We start from the raw sequence: 18858 nt of genomic DNA, 5'->3' as shown, positions 1-18858 counted from the left end.
ATATCGGTTTTGATTCACACACTGCAAGTAATTAACTGAGAATGTCAACAGCAACATGCTATAGGTTCCCCGTGGGCAATGAGATGTCTACGAGACCAGCAAGTTGCTAGCAGCGAAGCTGCTGCATAAAAGTACCCTTCGGCCCGTACACGTGGACGCAAAGATTCTTCATTAACTAAATTGAACATCTGTTGAATACACGGAGAAGATGAAACCTGGGTTTAATGTCCCGTCATGCAATTAGAGACGGGCACAAGCTCGGATTGTGTCAAGGATGCGGAAGGAAATCGGTCAGGTCCTTTCAAAGAAACCATCCAAAAATAGTTCATAAATCTGGATGGCCGAAAGCGAGTTTGAACCGTTATCCTCCCGAATGCGCCACCACGCTCCGGTAAAGACACGTATATCAGGGAGACTTTATATCTGCCGTGTCACGATGCTACACGAACATTAACATATATATCATTGTTAGCAAACGGGCTCCTTCTTTACTTACGTTACCTCGAGGCTAGTACGGTCGCAGGTTCGAATCCTGCCTTGGGCATGGATGTGTGTGATGTCCTTAGGTTAGTTAGGTTTAAGTAGTTCTAAGTTCTAGGGGACTGATGACCTCAGATATTAAGTCCCATAGTGCTCAGAGCCATTTTTTTATCTCGAGGTTAGGGGTCTGCTGTATTCATTATTTGCCAAATTTATTTTTATTCTGAGCCCTTCCGTCGGTACAGTCAACAACCTAAGGGAAGAGTGTCGCTTGCACCATCTACCTGCGTATCGAGTAAACCTTGTTCAGTGTGTTATCGTATTTTAACTGTTTCTGCATGGCTCACCGACCCTACAGCGGTATACTCTTGTTCCTTGCACGCCGTTTTGGCTCCTGGGTCTGGTTGCTCATTTCGCCAAATTCCCACTCCCCTGCTACCCAGAAGAACGATACGTGCTTCCTTTGTTGCTGAAGAAGAAGTCGATTGTGTTGAATTGATTATAACATATTCTTTATTGGGTACGTCTATTGTAATGTTTGTAAAGCACTAAGTGCAACGTAGTTGTTAAAATGCGTGCACTCAGCCTGGTGGTCATCGGTTTTTCCGGTCAATATAAACTAAATGTGTATTTCAAAACAACCGATCCTTTATCTCAAAGCGTAGGGTTTACGATACTTAGCAAACTGTTCATTTTGACCTTAAAGGTTGACAGATTCTGTACGAAAATTTCTTTTATTCAGTGGAAGAGTTCTAGCACCAATTTTTACGTTTTTTCCCCTTTTGAACGATATTATTTCACTGAGTGCAGGAGATTGTTCAATCAACTGCTCATCGGTTTTATTATTTACATAAAATTGTGTCTTCTCGGCCACTGTATAGTATCCAGCAATGGGCTCAACAGATCGTTACTTAACATATAAAAATTTCAAATAGTATCTAACAAAACAGTCGTAGTGGCTTTCATTTGTTACGTCGTAATCATCATTTAAAACGCATTAATTGACGAAGGTCTCAAAAAAGAGGCTTTTAACCACCAACTATCTTATATAATTTATAATCACTTTAACGGCACAAATTTCTATCTTTGCATGGCATCGCAAAGTTTTCTTCCGTCAGTCGTTTAAGTTAAGCAGTGAACTGATATTACTATGGTTTTTCCTTTCCTTTTCATTAATCACAGCAGTCGTTGAAATTTACTATGCTGCGCCTTTCGACAAGGCGTCGACATTCAAGATTTGTCTCCATCTCTTACACTGCTCCTGCTTGGCAGAAGATTTCTGAGCGGAAATTTCGTTTTCCGAAAGGAAAGTGAATCATCAATCATTGTCGAGTATAAGACGACCCGCGTTCCGTTGTTTGTGGATAAAAACGTTGCCTGGCAATTTTGCTCATGAATCATTTCTGCGTATTATTTATGAGTCGGGCAATTTAAATTCTGAATTTTAAAGAGATTTGATTTTGTTTTTCTCACTTCGTCCTCGTATCAAACGAGTAAATGTCTTCGTATTCCGCCTGAGATACGATCAAACACGTCGGTGCTTTCTACCGAAGTTTGCTAATAAGCGGAACATAGCTCGTCAAGAGTGTGAGTTTGTAAGTAACGACGCGCAACTTCTAACGTTTACTGAACAGACGTTCCAGGTAACACGATACACTACCTCATTAAGCCTTTAAATAACACCTGGGACGTAGTAATTAACATATGTCATGCTGCAACAATTTCATGATATTACGTATCAGAGTGATTGGGCGCAGATAACTTCGCCGTTGAATTTCCACAACCACAAACAGACACTAAAGTGGTTTTATTACTGCAGAATTGTATCAACTTGACAAGCCTTGTTTAAAGAATTAATTAAAAGAGTCACATTGAAAAATAAATATCGGTATTTACATTAATGACAGGAGAAAAGATCAGAAATAGTCGTTACACACTGACTATTAAAGGAGTAGCCTGTAAGCTCAAAATAGTATTTTAGCCATTTTTAATTCTGAGAACTGCATGTATAAAAATCTTTTGACAATGTTGACTGGATTACACTCTTTGAAATGCTGAAGGGAGCAGGATAGTTAGAACATCAGGACCGGAAGCTTATCTACAATTTGTAAAGAAATTAGTCTGCAGCTGTGACAATCGAAGTACATGAAAGGGAAGAAGCAGTTGAGAATGAGATGAAACAGGCTGATAGTCTATGCCCTATCTCGTTCAGTACATACACATAGCAGGTATTGAACGAAACCAAAGGAGATATTTGCACAAAAACTTTGAGACCAGCGATAAGAAATAAAAATTTCGATGTTTGTCGATGCTACTGTAATTCTGTCGGAGACGACGAAGAACTTGGAAGATTAGTGGCACGGAATGTAGGATGTCGAAGAGAAGTTGAAAGATGACAGTCAGCAAACCTTAAATAGAGGTAATTGGGTGAAGCAAAATTAAATCAGGTGATGCTGAGGGGTTACATTAGATTAAGAAATGAGGCACTAAAAATAGTAGTCAAGTTTTGCTATCTGGATAAGAAAAAACCTGACGATGGCATAAATAAACAGGATGTAAAACAGAAACTGGCAATAGCAAGCAACTATTTTATGAAAACCAGAAGTATGTCAAAAACTGAAATAAGGTTTTTAGGGTATCTTTTCTGAAGATATTTATCTGAAATATAGTTTTATACGAAAATGGACAATACGTAAAAGGAGAGAATGAAAGCTTTTAATGTGTGGTGCTACTGACAACTCTTGGTGGCAAAACTTGACAGAAAGGAAATGTTAAAGGGACGCAACTTCAGGGGGCAAGAATTTCATAACCTGGCTAGGGAGTAAAGTGAGGAAAGTAAAAATTCTACAGTAGCAGTCAATGCAAGATTACAGTAAACAATTTCAAGTTAAGATAGGCTACAGTCGTTGCAAAGAGACGAACAGAACTGCACACTAGACACTAAAACCAGTCTTCGGTATGCAGATGCTACATCTTCATACCTACGAGACTGGGCAATGCAAATGGCTACGAAAAACAATTTAGTATAGCCATTGTGCCGATGGATATTCCTGTACTTGTCACGTTTATCTCTACATGTACTTAAAATGCGTCACACCAGCACCGCTTTCGTACCTGGTAAGCACTACACGTCAAAGACCCATACGTGCAACTCACACGGCGCCTTACCTTCTCGCTCCGCTGACCGCCATAGGGAAGCTCGATCGTGATCCAGGTGCTATCGTCTACTCCTTGCACCTACACAGGAAAATATAGTAAGACAGCACATGTGTGCGGGATACACACCAACATCTTCAAATGAGATAACTCTTCGTAGTGACAGAACCCGTAGAGTAGGACACCGCATGCAGAGGTGTGAACAGGACAGAATATGGTCGAGGTTCCACACGCAGAGGAAGCGACACACGTGCAGAGTGATGTGCAGAACAATTACGTGAAACGGTAGCAAAGTGGAAAATTCGCAAGAGATGGAGAAAAATCGGTGCGGCGTGCATTCCCCAACGATGTAATGGGCCACGAAATTTCGAGACCAGCAGGAGTGCACACTGCTAAAATACACTGAAGATATTCCACAAAATCGAGGGCATATGGCTATAGTTCAATAAAGGATTCTCTTTGAGCGTTCAATATCAGTGTCGTGATAATTATGATCATCATCAGAAGCAGCTATTTGGCATCCACTGCCTTTTATAGATTGTTCCATGCATAACGGTCTTGTGGAACACTATACATATTCAAAAGTATTCGGACATCATTGTGCACTGTGGAGTTGACCGCTACATGCCACGAGAGTGGACCTGACAATATGAAAGCAGGAGGAGAGTATTGTGTTATCACTAGCAGCAGAAGGATAGGTCAGGAGAGCTCAATAACTTCGAACGTGGACTAGTGACTGGATGTCACTTGAGTAACAAACCCATCAAGGACATTTCTACCCTTCTACAACTACCACAGTCGACTGTCGGTGATGTGACGGTGAAGTCGAAACATGAAGGAACAATCGTAGCTAAACCAAAACCAGGCAAACTTCATGTAATGATTCAGAGGGACCGTCGCGTATTGCGGAAGGAGGTTGTAAAAAATCTAATGAAGTTAGGGAAAGGAATTTCTCGTGTGTTTCAAAATGCTACCAGCATTCCAGCTAGCGTGAACGAATGTTCGTAGCGGGCAGCTCCTCATGAGCCACACATTTCTTGCGGTCGGCGCTGCACTTTTGATGACTGGAAACAAGTGATTTGAAGTGGTGTATCACGCTACCCCCAGTGGCAATCCGATAGAAGAACGCTTGATACAAAGTGCATGGGCGATTAGCACACCACAGAGCTAATTTGTAAAAACAGACACATGGTAAAAAAGTTCAAGTAGAATAACTTGAATGTACGGAACACAACAGAATGGGTTTCGGGTTGAGTGACAGCATTAAGGGCACGAACTTATCAGACGGGACTGAGCTTCCAAAGAAGTTCGTATTAAGACCAGTACTGAAGAGTTGGAAGGTACGAGGCAAGTAGTATGAATGATATTCTTTAACGGCTTCTACTGACCCAAATTCATGAAGTTACCTCTTCCCTCCTCGACATCAGAGTTGACGTGTTTATGTCAACAGCCTTGTGGAACCTATAAACCCTTACAAATATGACAAATACTTGCAATAAATTGTTACTGGTGCTATGAAATCAACCAGTAGAGACCTTGACCATCCGGAACTAGAAAACAAATGTCCGCACGGTAAAACACAAAGTACTAATCAGTCACTCACTGCAGCCATGTGCATAAGGTGCAATAATGTAAAATTATTTTCAAAACATCTGTACTTGTGAGACGGAAAGCGAAAAGGGGGGCTGTAAATTTTGTATTTGCAGCTATTGTAAGTTCTATGTTCAGCATTAAATTCTCAAAAATTTAAAAAAAATTGATTCCTGTTTCTAAATTTGAGTGAGTTTTGACAAGCTGAATACTGCCGATGGAAAATGGGTGTTTTGAGATACTGCATTTTGCAGTTTCACTTTATTACCATTGTTTCATTTAGCATATTTAAGAAGCAAATTCTGCATATATATAATCCACACAATGTCCATTTTCAAATGGTACATATTTTTAAAGATGAGATTACACATTAAGTGGTTAACCCCTTCAGACGTATAATCACATCATAATATACAAAAATTTAAAACCAGGTAAATTGTCCGCAAATTGAGCAAAATTACCGTACCAGGCACAGCTCTTTTTTTAGCAAAATATTGTGTTTTTACTCAGTGTTATAGCACCTTTGAGATCAAATTTTTTATTTTATTGCCATTAATGGGCCCAAAACCACCCAAAATTTTCAATCGACAAAAAAACCAAAAATGATTTCTGATGCCCCATATTTTACAGTGCCCAAAGAATCTGATTTACTACTTCTAAAACACTTGTATCTGAAGGGGTTGAAGACCGTTTCCTAACAGCTTTTCCTCCTCTTCTTCCTCAGGATCCTCAATGTCACTCACTTTAGGTTCTGGTTCTACTTCAGGACACGCAGTGTCTTTTTCCTTTTCTTTGCAATGGGTCCTCATGTTTTTAAAAAAGACAATAGTTTCGTTGATTTGTCACCCCTGCTGGAATTATTGCACCAGGGAAACCAACGGCTCCATTTTCCCATTTTCATTGACAAAGATGCGTTCCCCAAATTCATTTCCATCAATGCCCATTTTGCTAATGATGAACTCAGAATGGATGTATTTAGTTAGTTGAGGTACTTTGTTGGCATTACTACTATTTAAGACTTTTAGACAGTCATATGTGTTCGCAGCAGCTTCACCTTTTTGATTTGTAGCAGGCACAGCAGTGTTAACACGTCTTTTAGATGTAGGTTTTCGTTGCTACATTAACGTCAGCTGTCAGCTGTCGTTCTACGTCTACCAGCAGCAAATTAGTAACATATGTAGGCATTTATAGCTCTCATATAAAGACGGACCACTTGTCTGACATTACTGTATTTACAAAACGCTCTTCTTTTATACAAAGCTATTCTGAGTTCATTAAAATGCCTATAAAATTTAGGAGATACTATTTTACACAGCTGCGAGATTTAGAATAAGGGCCTCTTGACAGGCCGGTGTTATGTCCCCAAAACGACAAGAAGTCCCTGTTTCAGAATACTGGCATCGATTGTTTTTAACGATGTTATTGACTCCTGTTGGATTGCAACAACTTTCAGATCGATACGAGCATGTACAGAATGAATTAAATAACTACAATATGCACAAAAACGAAAACACATTTTTAGACATCATCGAACGTTTTTGCTTGTTCTGAAAATTGTGTGGTCCCTTTCCGCTCTTCTCGCATTTATTCGTGTGTTGGATGCAGACTCTCCTTTCATTGATGGTTACATATCTTCCAAGTTAACCCTAGACGCAGTGGGTGCTGAAGCAACGTTTTGGTGCATTGTAACTCTTTAAAACCTTGATTTAAGCATATAGATAAATGTGAAACCAATTTTGTGGTCATCTGCAAAAAGAAAAAAAAGAAGATACCGAGAGTAACCAGAAAAAGAAGCATGAAGGGCAAGAAGCAAACACCTTGCTATAAGTGGGCTACGAATTTTAACTATCACGTACTCCTACAGAAGGCAGCATTGGTCACAACTAGAAGAACCGTTCCCATAACGATATGTCTGGAAACCAATACTTGTTCAGATATAGGCCAATCTGTCCTCTCATTCGCGCCTGTCAGTTACGTAAAAGGAGACACTACAGCTGTGCTGAAAGTGATTACCAAGCATCCTAACACATCCTTCAGCCCTTCTTCGCAATGAATCATGCTCTCTTCCAAATACTCCTAGCTCCATTTCGATTGCCATCACGCTCTCTTATATCATTTGCACACTGCCGATGGATTAGCATCAAACAGTGCCTTTCAATGTCCCCAATGCCAAAAATACAAGGATTTAAGTCCGATGAATGAGAAGTTCATGCTACCGTGCCCCCTCTACCAATCCACTCCCAATTAAACATTGCGGCGACGTATTGTGGGTGATCTGCAGAAAATAGGGTGGTGTCTTGTCGTGCGTGAACCACAGCCGTTGTTTCTAGAAGGGCAACGTTCTCCAGTCTCCAGCAGCGCTGATAATTCATAGCGTGGAAATCGGTGATACAGAAGGGTCTGTCACCGAAAGTTCGTGTCCATACATCAATACTGAAGCGATCCTGAGCCGCACCATCTCGACTCTCGAGGATTTCCATCTTCCATATGTGCGTATATTGTGACAATTTACTATATCATCTCTGGTGTAATCTTTAAATAAAATGCAGGCCGTGAATTGTGGATCTTCAGTCAGGCATATCTCAACAAGTACTAGTTTCTGCACATATCACTATACTAGTTTCGACCAATACTGCCTCTTATAGGAATATATGACGCTTTTTTCAACCACCCAATATAGTACGAATTCTATATAATATTCAGTCAATAACTGTTTTTTTCGCTACTTTCATATTGCTTTTGTAAAGATACATGTCGTCAAACTCTACTTTGCAGAATCGAATGACATTTTGAAATTAACTATTTGCTGTTCTCAGCTATCATCCAACGAACCAGTTTTGTAATATTTTACACCAGCGTAAAGACAAATTATTTTAAAGTTGAAAAGTAAAAATTAAAAAACTTGTTTCTACATATCCATCGATGTTTTAGAAGCTACCTTACAGTTCATGGCGGAGGGTGCTTATTCTCTGACGTGGTCTTGAAGCAGGTGCTTTATACAAGCATTCGATTACATTGTTTTATCCACATGTTGCTTGCTTCAGACCAGATTATTTCACATTCGGATTGTGTTATAACATCACTTGTTATCAAATTCTACACGGCAATAAATACGCCGCCACCGCTGGCGTCTGGTGCACTGACGATATACGTACAATCCAGTGTGAATTTAGTAGTTCGCTGCTGTTCACTTCTCTTTTAAGCCATCTCTCTGTCCATTATTACCACTGTTCTGAAGAGACAACAAAGTTTACAGACAAATATTCTAAAATAAAAAAATCGTAACGTTTAGAGTACTTGAAGTACAACCATTAGATTGTGTCCGAGGTATTTTTCTGTCTACATGATATGTTTTGCACTTCTACTGTTAATTTCCTACCAGAAAAGACACATAAAGCAATTGAACCATAGCAGTAAAATTGCTAACCACTGTAATCGTAATTTCGGAATATCTGTTATTTTTGCTATTATGTTTACTTTTCCCGAATACAAACTGATGTTCAACACGTCTTCTGTTTTTCTTTCTGTTGCACAGTTTGCATCATGGGCGATTTTTCTCTCTGCAGCTGAGTGTGAGCTTTTTATGAGCTACCTGGGAGATTAAAGCTTCATGTTGGACTGGGCCTTTCCGGGCAAGTGCTCTACCAGCCGAGCTACCCGAATACGACTTCTGCCAGTACATCATCTTCTACGTTGCAAACCTCACGGACGTCCTCCTGGATGACTTGTGGGACAAAGATGACAGGTCTGAACTTTAATTTGGCTCACGGTTTTAATCTGCCAGGGCATTTCATATAAGCGCGCATTACAATGCAGTGAAAATCCATCCTGGAAACAACCCCGGAGACTGCGGCTGAGCCATATCCCCGCAATATCCTTTCTTCCAGGAGTGCTATTCCCTCAAGTTACGTAGGAGATCTTCTGTGAAGTTTGGAACGGAGGAGTTGAGCGAATTTATTTTGCTATGATAAAAGGACTTACATCGATTTTTGTGTATTAAAAATACAATGGGACTGCTTCACTTCTTTCGAAGGTTTTACTAGAATTTTCGTTCTGTCTTAGAAAAGCTTTTTTTTTTTAAACTCAGATCTAATTCCAGAAGTTTACAACAGTGACGGAATTAAGCATCATAATCTTATGTTTATGAATGCATGCCAACATTGAATGTACTTGGCTAGGATATATGAATTTACTGATTTTGCATTTTGTATCAAAAACTTCACGATACTGCTTTGCTTTGATAAATAACAGTTATGGTCCTTGCTAGGGACAATGAATTTATAAAGTTTGCTTTGCGGTTTGGGTGCCTGATTATTATATTTTTATTTCGTTTTTTTATGAATAGAAATGTCTAGAAGACAGTCGAGTTCTTCTGAATGCTCCTGAATGGCTAAAACAGAATATGCAGGTTCTAGATTCGAATGAAGGCGAGACTTGCTGCAGCTCGAGAACATCATGCTTTAACTCGCTCTTTGGAAATGCCTTCCGAAAACGTCACTCACAGAGGCTTAAAGTTATTTCTCTGCAACGTAATATCATATAAGCGGGAATTCTGCTGGGAAGTAGCGCAGGCGAACGAGTTTTCATACACCTAATCCCACTTACTCCTAACAGTTTACCATTTCGCTTTAAACTCGTACAATGCCCAGAGAGCTTATGTTAATCATGACGATAAACAGAGCACAAGGCCGCACGCTGCACGTTGCGGGCTTGGACTTTATTGTCAGTTGCTTTCTGCACGGGCAGGTCTATGTGGCTCTCCTCTGTGTCGGTGAAAGAAGCAAGATGTTCGCTGATGTCTCCAATCATACTAGTTCAAACGTTGTAAACAAACAAGTTTTAGATGTAAAAATCAATTCCACCCACGAAGTCTTGGTTACAACTATGAATAAGTATCAGGCCAACACTGGGTCTCTTACAGGGTGTTTCAAAAATGACCGGTATATTTGGAACGGCAATAAAAACTAAACGAGCAGCGATAGAAATACACCGTTTGTTGCAATATGCTTGGGACAACAGTACCTTTTCAGGCGGACAAACTTTCGAAATTACAGTAGTTACAATTTTCAACAACAGATGGCGCTGCGGTCTGGGAAACTCTATAGTACGATATTTTCCACATATCCACCATGCGTAGCAATAATATGGCGTAGTCTCTAAATGAAATTACCCGAAACCTTTGACAACGTGTCTGCCGGAATGGCTTCACATGCAGATGAGATGTACTGCTTCAGCTGTTCAATTGTTTCTGGATTCTGGTGGTACACCTGTCCCCACAGAAAGAAGTCACAGGGGCTCATGTCTGGCGAATAGGGAGGCCAATCCACGCCGCCTCCTGTATGTTTCGGATAGCCCAAAGCAATCACACGATCATCGAAATATTCATTCAGGAAATTAAAGACGTCGGCCGTGCGATGTGGCCGGGCACCATCTTGCATAAACCACGAGGTGTTCACAGTGTCGTCTAAGGCAGTTTGTACCGCCACAAATTCACGAAGAATGTCCAGATAGCGTGATGCAGTAATCGTTTCGGATCTGAAAAACGGGCCAATGATTCCTTTGGAAGAAATGGCGGCCCAGACCAGTACTTTTTGAGGATGCAGGGACGATGGGACTGCAACATGGGGCTTTTCGGTTCCCCATATGCGCCAGTTCTGTTTATTGACGAAGCCGTCCAGGTAAAAATAAGCTTCGTCAGTAAACCAAATGCTGCCCACATGCATATCGCCGTCATCAATCCTGTGCACTATATCGTTAGCGAATGTCTCTCGTGCAGCAATGGTAGCGGCGCTGAGGGGTTGCCGCGTTTGAATTTTGTATGGATAGAGGTGTAAACTCTGGCGCATTAGACAATACGTGGACGTTGGCGTCATTTGGACCGCAGCTGCAACACGGCGAACGGAAACCCAAGGCCGCTGTTGGATCACCTGCTGCACTAGCTGCGCGTTGCCCTCTGTGGTTGCCGTACGCGGTCGCCCTACCTTTCCAGCACGTTCATCCGTCACGTTCCCAGTCCGTTGAAATTTTTCAAACAGATCCTTTATTGTATCGCTTTTCGGTCCTTTGGTTACATTAAACCTCCGTTGAAAACTTCGTCTTGTTGCAACAACACTGTGTTCTAGGCGGTGGAATTCCAACACCAGAAAAATCCTCTGTTCTAAGGAATAAACCATGTTGTCTACAGCACACTTGCACGTTGTGAACAGCACACGCTTACAGCAGAAAGACGACGTACAGAATGGCGCACCCACAGACTGCGTTGTCTTCTATATCTTTCACATCACTTGCAGCGCCATCTGTTGTTGAAAATTGTAACTACTGTAATTTCGAAAGTTTGTCCTCCTGAAAATGTACTGTTGTCCCAAGCATATTGCAACAAACGGTGTATTTCTATCGCTGCTCGTTTATTTTTTATTGCCGTTCCAAATATACCGGTCATTTTTGAAACACCCTGTAGGTAGTTTACTAAATAACGTCTAAAATGGGAAGAATAGATCCTAGGATACAAACGGAAGATCGGTGCCCAGTTTTTTCCCTTTTACTGTATGCTTGTGAAGTGACAGCAAAATCTGTGCAGTGTGCGTTGATCCGTGAGTTGGTGGCCAGCACTCCACAGAACACTGTTGTGTACTCACCCTGCCGGTCATGAGGAGGATGGGTTTGGGGGCGTGGCAGGCCACGTCGTCCTGCGTGGGCGTCGCCAGGAAGTCGCGCACCGTGTCCCAGAGCGAGTTGCTGGAGCGGGTGCCCTGCTGGAAGGCGAAGGCGCCGGGGCCGTCCGTGGTGCCCGCGCCGAAGCTGTAACCCATGGCCGGCAGGCAGCCCCGCACCTGCAAACAGTCAACAATCAGGAACACCTCTCTCATTGTGCTACGCCCTCCCCGTCAACTTGTAGAGCAATGCTAGTTTAACAGACAGTCCACGCTGTCTAACAGGAACGCAGTGGCTACGTGTAGCGAAATTCTTTTACTGTGTTTTCAGCTAAGAGTTACAAAAACTGCCGCGCGGGATTAGCCGAGCGGTCTGGGGCGCTGCAGTCATGGACTGTGCGGCAGGTCCCGGCGGAGGTTCGAGTCCTCCCGAGGGCATGGGTGTGTGTGTTTGTCCTTAGGATAATTTAGGTTAAGTAGTGTGTACGCTTAGGGACTGATGACCTTAGCAGTTAAGTCCCATAAGGTTTCACACACATTTGAACATTTTTTGAGTTACAAAAACTGTGTCATGAACGGTTAGACTTCCTCGTACGTCATTATGAGGCACTGATTTTAAAACGAATAATAAAGGCGATAGTAAAACTCTGACTTCATTTCAAACCAAACCAATGTCTGTACACAACTATACACACTTCAACCCGTTATATACTAAGTAGCTTACCAAATGAACTGGAGGATGGACCTGCTAACATATGAGGCTCATTCAATAATTAAACAGACAAACATATACAGGTTGTCCCATCGCTATGAGTCACAGAACCACGAGACAGATGCTGCACGATGGGTGACGAGAAACGGGGCAACGCTGCAGCTATAGCGCAAAGTGTCGACAGATGTGTGAAACAGTATAGACTACCCCATTATATAAGTTCGTAAGCTTTCACGGCCGGTGTCATTTCGAATAAAATAGTTTTGACTTTAGGCAGCGTCAATGTAAAACACTAAAGCAACTGAATTACGGATAAAATTATAAACAGCCGACCAGTTGCAATGGATAAAGAATTCTTTACCTAGGTTTCAACAAATTTAAATTTGTCTTCTTCAGAAGGTGGCAATTTGTAAAAACGGCGATGATACATCAGTCCATACTAATGTAAAATTGCCATCTTCTGAAGAAGACAAATTTAAATTTGTTGAAACCTAGGTAAAGAATTCTTTATCCATTGCAACTGGTCGGCTGTTTATAATTTTATTACGTGGAACCGTTGCTGTTGTGCAGCTATGTTTAAAATACCGAATTACGGATGTTTCGACCGACTTGCTGCGGTTCTCTTCATGGCAGTTAACTCCATCCGGTAAACAGGGACAGAACAGGACCGATAGCGTTGCACAACTTCGTAGTCTTACGTCATTAACGCTACCCTTCAGTTTCAATATCAGGCTGCAGATACGTTTACATTCTCAGCACCGTTCTTGGCTCACAACCACATAATGCTATGCCCCAGACGTGCATCATCAGAAATGTCTTCTTCAAATTAAGAATTATGTTTGATACTAGTAGATTTCTTGGTCAGAAACGCCCTTTTTATGTTCTCCTTGCTCCGTCCATCATGAGTTATTTTGGTGTCTAGGTAGCATAATTTCCTAACTTCGTCTACTCCGTGATAATCAATTCTGGTGTTAAGTTTCCTGCTGTTCTCATTTCCGCAACTTCTCATTACTTGCGTCTTTCTTCGATTTACTCTCAATCTATATTCTGTAGTCCTCAGACTGTTCATTCTCTTCGCAAATCACGTAATTCTTGTTCACTTTCACTCGGGATAGTAATGTCATCAACGAATCTTATTATTCACAGCATCTCACCTTGAATTTTACTGCCACTCTTGAAAGTTCCTTCTATTTCTGTCATTTTTTCTTCGATTTATGTATTGAACGGTAGGGGCGAAAGACCACATCCCTATCTTATAAGCTTTTTAATCAGGGCACTTAATTCTTGTTCTTATATTCTTATTGTCCATATTGTCTATTGCTTCCGTTTTCTCCGAATTTCTAACATCTTGCGTCTTTTGACATGGCCAAAGGCTTTTTCCATGCCGAAAAATCCTAAGAACGAGGACTTAACTTTTCTTCAGTATTATTAACCTCAACGTCAGAACTGCCTCTCTGGTGTCTTACCTTTCCTATGTCAAATTGATCGTCATATAAAAGATCCTCAATTCTCTTTTCCTTTTTCTGTATATTATTCTTGTAAGCAGCTTGGAATCATGAACTATTACGCTGATTGTGCAAAAACTCTCGCACTTATTGGCTCTTTCAATCAAAATAGGGTACTGTGTGGGTGATGTTCTTGCGGAAGGTCGGTAGTGTAGCGCCAGTTACGTACACTCCACACACGAACATCAACAGTCTTGTTTTTCTCGCTTCACGCAATCATTTTAGGGATTCTGATAAAATTTTATCATGTTTTCTGGTTCAAATGGTTCAAATGGCTCTGAGCACTATGGGACTCAACTGCTGAGGTCATTAGTCCCCTAGAACTTAGAACTAGTTAAACCTAACTAACCTAAGGACATCACAAACATCCATGCCCGAGGCAGGATTCGAACCTGCGACCGTAGCGGTCTTGCGGTTCCAGACTGCAGCGCCTTTAACCGCACGGCCACTTCAGCCGGCCATGTTTTCTGACTTCTTCCCATGCGCTTTTAAATTCTCTTCTATCTCTTCCCTATCGACTCCTGTTTCTTCTTCTGTCACGTCATCAGACAATTCCTCCTCCTCACAGAGGCTCTCAATACACTCTTACCACGGATCTGCTCTTTCCCCTGCATTTAACAGTGGAATTCCCATTGCATTTTTAAGGTTACCACCCTTGCTTTAAATTTCGCCGAAGCTTGTTTTGACATTTCTATATGTTCAGTCAGTCTTTCCGATGGCCATTTCTTTTTCCGATTTCTTTACATTTTTCATACAGCCGTTTTGCCTTGGCTTCCCTACACTTCCTGTTTACTTCATTCCTAAGTGACTTGTATCTACAGGGTGTTTCAAAAATGACCGGTATATTTGAAACGGCAATAAAAACTAAACGAGCAGCGATTGAAATACACCGTTTGTTGCAATATGCTTGGGACAACAGTACATTTTCAGGCGGACAAACTTTCGAAATTACAGTAGTTACAATTTTCAACAACAGATGGCGCTGCAAGTGATGTTAAAGATATAGAAGACAACGCAGTCTGTGGGTGCGCCATTCTGTACGTCTGAAATATTTTATAATTATAAATCTTGAGAATTATAACTCTAAAAATATTCTCTGATAACGGAGATATACAAACAAATAAATTGTCTTTCTGCTGTAAGCGTGTGCTGTTCACAACGTGCAAGTGTGCTGTGGACAACATGGTTTATTCCTTAGAACAGAGGATTTTTCTGGTGTTGGAATTCCACCGCCTAGAACACAGTGTTGTTGCAACAAGACGAAGTTTTCAACGGAGGTTTAATGTAACCAAAGGACCGAAAAGCGATGCAATAAAGGATCTGTTTGAAAAATTTCAACGGACTGGGAACGTGACGGATGAACGTGCTGGAAAGGTAGGGCGCCCGCGTACGGCAACCACAGAGGGCAACGTGCAGCTAGTGCAGCAGGTGATCCAACAGCGGCCTCGGGTTTCCGTTCGCCGTGTTGAAGCTGCCGTCCAAATGACGCCAACGTCCACGTATCGTCTCATGCACCAGAGTTTACACCTCTATCCATACAAAATTCAAACGCGGCAACCCCTCAGCGCCGCTACCATTGCTGCACGAGAGACATTCGCTAACGATATAGTGCACAGGATTGATGACGGCGATATGCATGTGGGCGGCATTTGGTTTACTGACGAAGCTTATTTTTACCTGGACGGCTTCGTCAATAAACAGAACTGGCGCATATGGTGAACCGAAAAGCCCCATGTTGCAGTCCCATCGTCCCTGCATCCTCAAAAAGTACTGGTCTGGGCCGCCATTTCTTCCAAAGGAATCATTGGCCCTTTTTTCAGATCCGAAACGATTACTGCATCACGCTATCTGGACATTCTTCGTGAATTTGTGGCGGTACAAACTGCCTTAGACGACACTGCGAACACCTCGTGGTTTATGCAAGATGGTGCCCGGCCACATCGCACGGCCGACGTCTTTAATTTCCTGAATGAATATTTCGATGATCGTGTGATTGCTTTGGGCTATCCGAAACATACAGGAGGCGGCGTGGATTGGCCTCCCTATTCGCCAGACATGAACCCCTGTGACTTCTTTCTGTGGGGACACTTGAAAGACCAGGTGTACTGCCAGAATCCAGAAACAATTGAACAGCTGAGCAGTACATCTCATCTGCATGTGAAGACATTCCGCCAGACACGTTGTCAAAGGTTTCGGGTAATTTCATTCAGAGACTACGACATATTATTGCTACGCATGGTGGATATGTGGAAAATATCGTACTATAGAGTTTCCCAGACCGCAGCGCCATCTGTTGTTGACAATTGTAACTACTGTAATTTCGAAAGTTTGTCTGCCTGAAAATGTACTGTTGTCCCAAGCATATTGCAACAAACGGTGTATTTCTATCGCTGCTCGTTTAGTTTTTATAACCGTTTCAAATATACCGGTCATTTTTGAAACACCCTGTATGTATTCCTAAAGATCACCGAGCATTTTTGCAATTCCTTCTTTCGTCGCGGAACTAAAGTATTTATTCTATTATTCATCGTTTCTTCGCAATTGCCTTCCTTGTACCTCTGCTTTTTTTTTTTTTTTTTCAACTTCCTTGATTGCCCATTCTAGGGATGGCATTCCTCTTCAACTGAAAGTCCTAGTGAGCTATTCATTATCGCAGTATCTATCGCCCTAGAGTACTTCAAGCATATCTCTTCATTCGTTACTACTTCTGTACCACACTGCTTAGCGCACTGATTGTTCCTGACTAGTCTCTTAAACTTCAGCCTGCTCTTCATCATCATTAAATTGCGAGCTGAGTCTATATCTGCTGCTCGGTATGCGTTACAATCCAATATCTGGTTTCGATATCTCCGCCTAACTATGATGTAATCTGAGACCTTCCTGTATCTCGGAATTTTCAAAGTATACCTCTTCCTCACGTGACATTTGAACAGATTATTCATTGCTAGCATCTGAAATTTACAGCAAAGCTATTGTTGTTGGTGTTGGAATGCCGTTGCTTCTGATGGGAACAATCCTGTCGCTGAACTATTCACAGTAACTGTCTCTGCCCTGCATTCCTATTCACGAAGGATCCTATTCCCATTATACCATTTTCTGCTGCTATTGATATTACACTATACTCATCTGACCAGAAATCCTTGCCGTCTTTCCATTTCACTTCACTTATCCTCACTGTATACAGATTGATCCTTAGCGTTTCTAGGTTCCCTACCACGTTCAAATTTCTGCCATTCCATGGCTCGACTCTTACAACATTATCCTTTCGTTGGCCATTCAGTATTTTACTCACGGTCACCTCCCAATTGGCAGTCCCCATCCGAAGATCCGAATGGGAGACTAGAATCTTGCTTCAGTGGAGATACCATCATAAAACGTTTCAGTTACAGGCCACATGTCCCGTGGGTACACATTATTTGTCTTCAGTGCGGTGGTTTCCATTGCCTTCTGCATCCTCACCCTTTTAGAAGCTGTTTCTTGTCCCAAGGGTGAACCATCAATTACAGCGTTTCACAAACAACAACTCAAGTACACATGTTATTCCAAAACGTTATCGTGGCCAGGAGGTGCTGGTGAAATAACACACACTGCTAAAGATACCTTCTCATTTTAAAAGACTTTCTCAATAATAAATTTTTAAGTCTGGCTTTTTTTTTAAAAAAAAAAAACTATTTGAAAAACAATTTGCAATAGCTGACAAATTTTCCTTACGAAAAGGAGACTGCAAGGTATGACGTTAACAACTTCCCAATAATAAGATTTTAAACTTATCATCTATCTAAGAGAAAAATTCCTTAGAAAACCTTTAAGTAGCTAGTTTGTACTAAAGTTAAAATAGTTGTCTCTTGCGAATTAAGTAACTTATATTACACCTGTCAGTTGTTACAAGATACATGTGAATAAGCCAGCACACAAACCTTCACATTAAAGGCAGTTCCCAAAAAAAGTTTTCCTTAGCTCAGTAAGGTAGTGACACGTCTAAAGGGGCCCAGATCACAATAGTCGGAATAGTTATTGATGGTCTACAGTGCCACAGCAGATCAGCCCCAAAACTTGCATTACAACCCACCATCTCCCTGAGTTAGCCAAAACCAGAAGATGTAGCAAGGCCTGTACAGACTCCGAACCACAGAGACACGCGACACCGACCCTGATTCACCAAATCGAGGTGTGAATGAAACGGCCCGACCAAGAAGCAATTCCCACATTCCCGCGGACAGGCAAACGAAAACTGTGGTGGGAAGACCCCCAACAAAACCACTGGTGAAGAAACTCATACATTTCAATAGAACTTGAAAAAGCCCTTTTATATAACTAACTCTGTTACATGAAAACAGTACTCAACTTCTCACACTCCACCACAGCGCCGGGAACACGTTGCACTTCCTTATGCTCGTCAGAGCCAACCGCTGCCAATGGTTTCAACGGCCGATAAGAAGACATACGGTCGATAAGAAGACATACGGTCCCACACGCTGATCTCCTGCACCAAGGCTTCTAATCTTCGTAAGCCACGTACATGCTGGTAAGGCAGACTTAGCCCCTGACAGCCAAGAGGTCGGGCTAAGCACGTGGCGAGCTGTTGACGACCCCCAACAACAGGGCCCCGCTCGCGCGACCACCTCTCTCGGTCACCGCCCAGTACGTACCCCTCGATCGTCACGCGACCGTACACTTGCTCCACCTCCCGCCATAAGGCGGTAGCCATCCAAACAGCGTGCCAAACCGAAAGCGCCACCGCAAACACTAGACGTGAAGCGAAAGC

The 18858-nt window shown here is 41.9% G+C and overlaps 1 protein-coding gene across 3 annotated transcripts in view; it reads right to left on the bottom strand.

Annotated features, from left to right (window-relative positions):
- LOC126456884 (neutral ceramidase-like) overlaps nucleotides 1–18858 on the bottom strand; it is a 511604-nt gene that overhangs the window by 74740 nt on the left and 418006 nt on the right. For all 3 annotated transcript variants that reach the window (XM_050092711.1, XM_050092713.1, XM_050092712.1), the window contains one exon: nucleotides 11862–12056. In XM_050092711.1, the coding sequence (XP_049948668.1) occupies nucleotides 11862–12056 (195 nt within the window). The remainder of the gene's footprint in view (nucleotides 1–11861; nucleotides 12057–18858) is intronic.

Source organism: Schistocerca serialis, chromosome 2, assembly GCF_023864345.2.
Source record: "Schistocerca serialis cubense isolate TAMUIC-IGC-003099 chromosome 2, iqSchSeri2.2, whole genome shotgun sequence".
Classification (NCBI taxonomy): Eukaryota; Metazoa; Arthropoda; class Insecta; order Orthoptera; family Acrididae; genus Schistocerca; species Schistocerca serialis.
The sequence above is the reverse complement of the archived record's forward strand: the minus strand, read 5'-3'. Positions and strand labels throughout refer to the sequence as shown.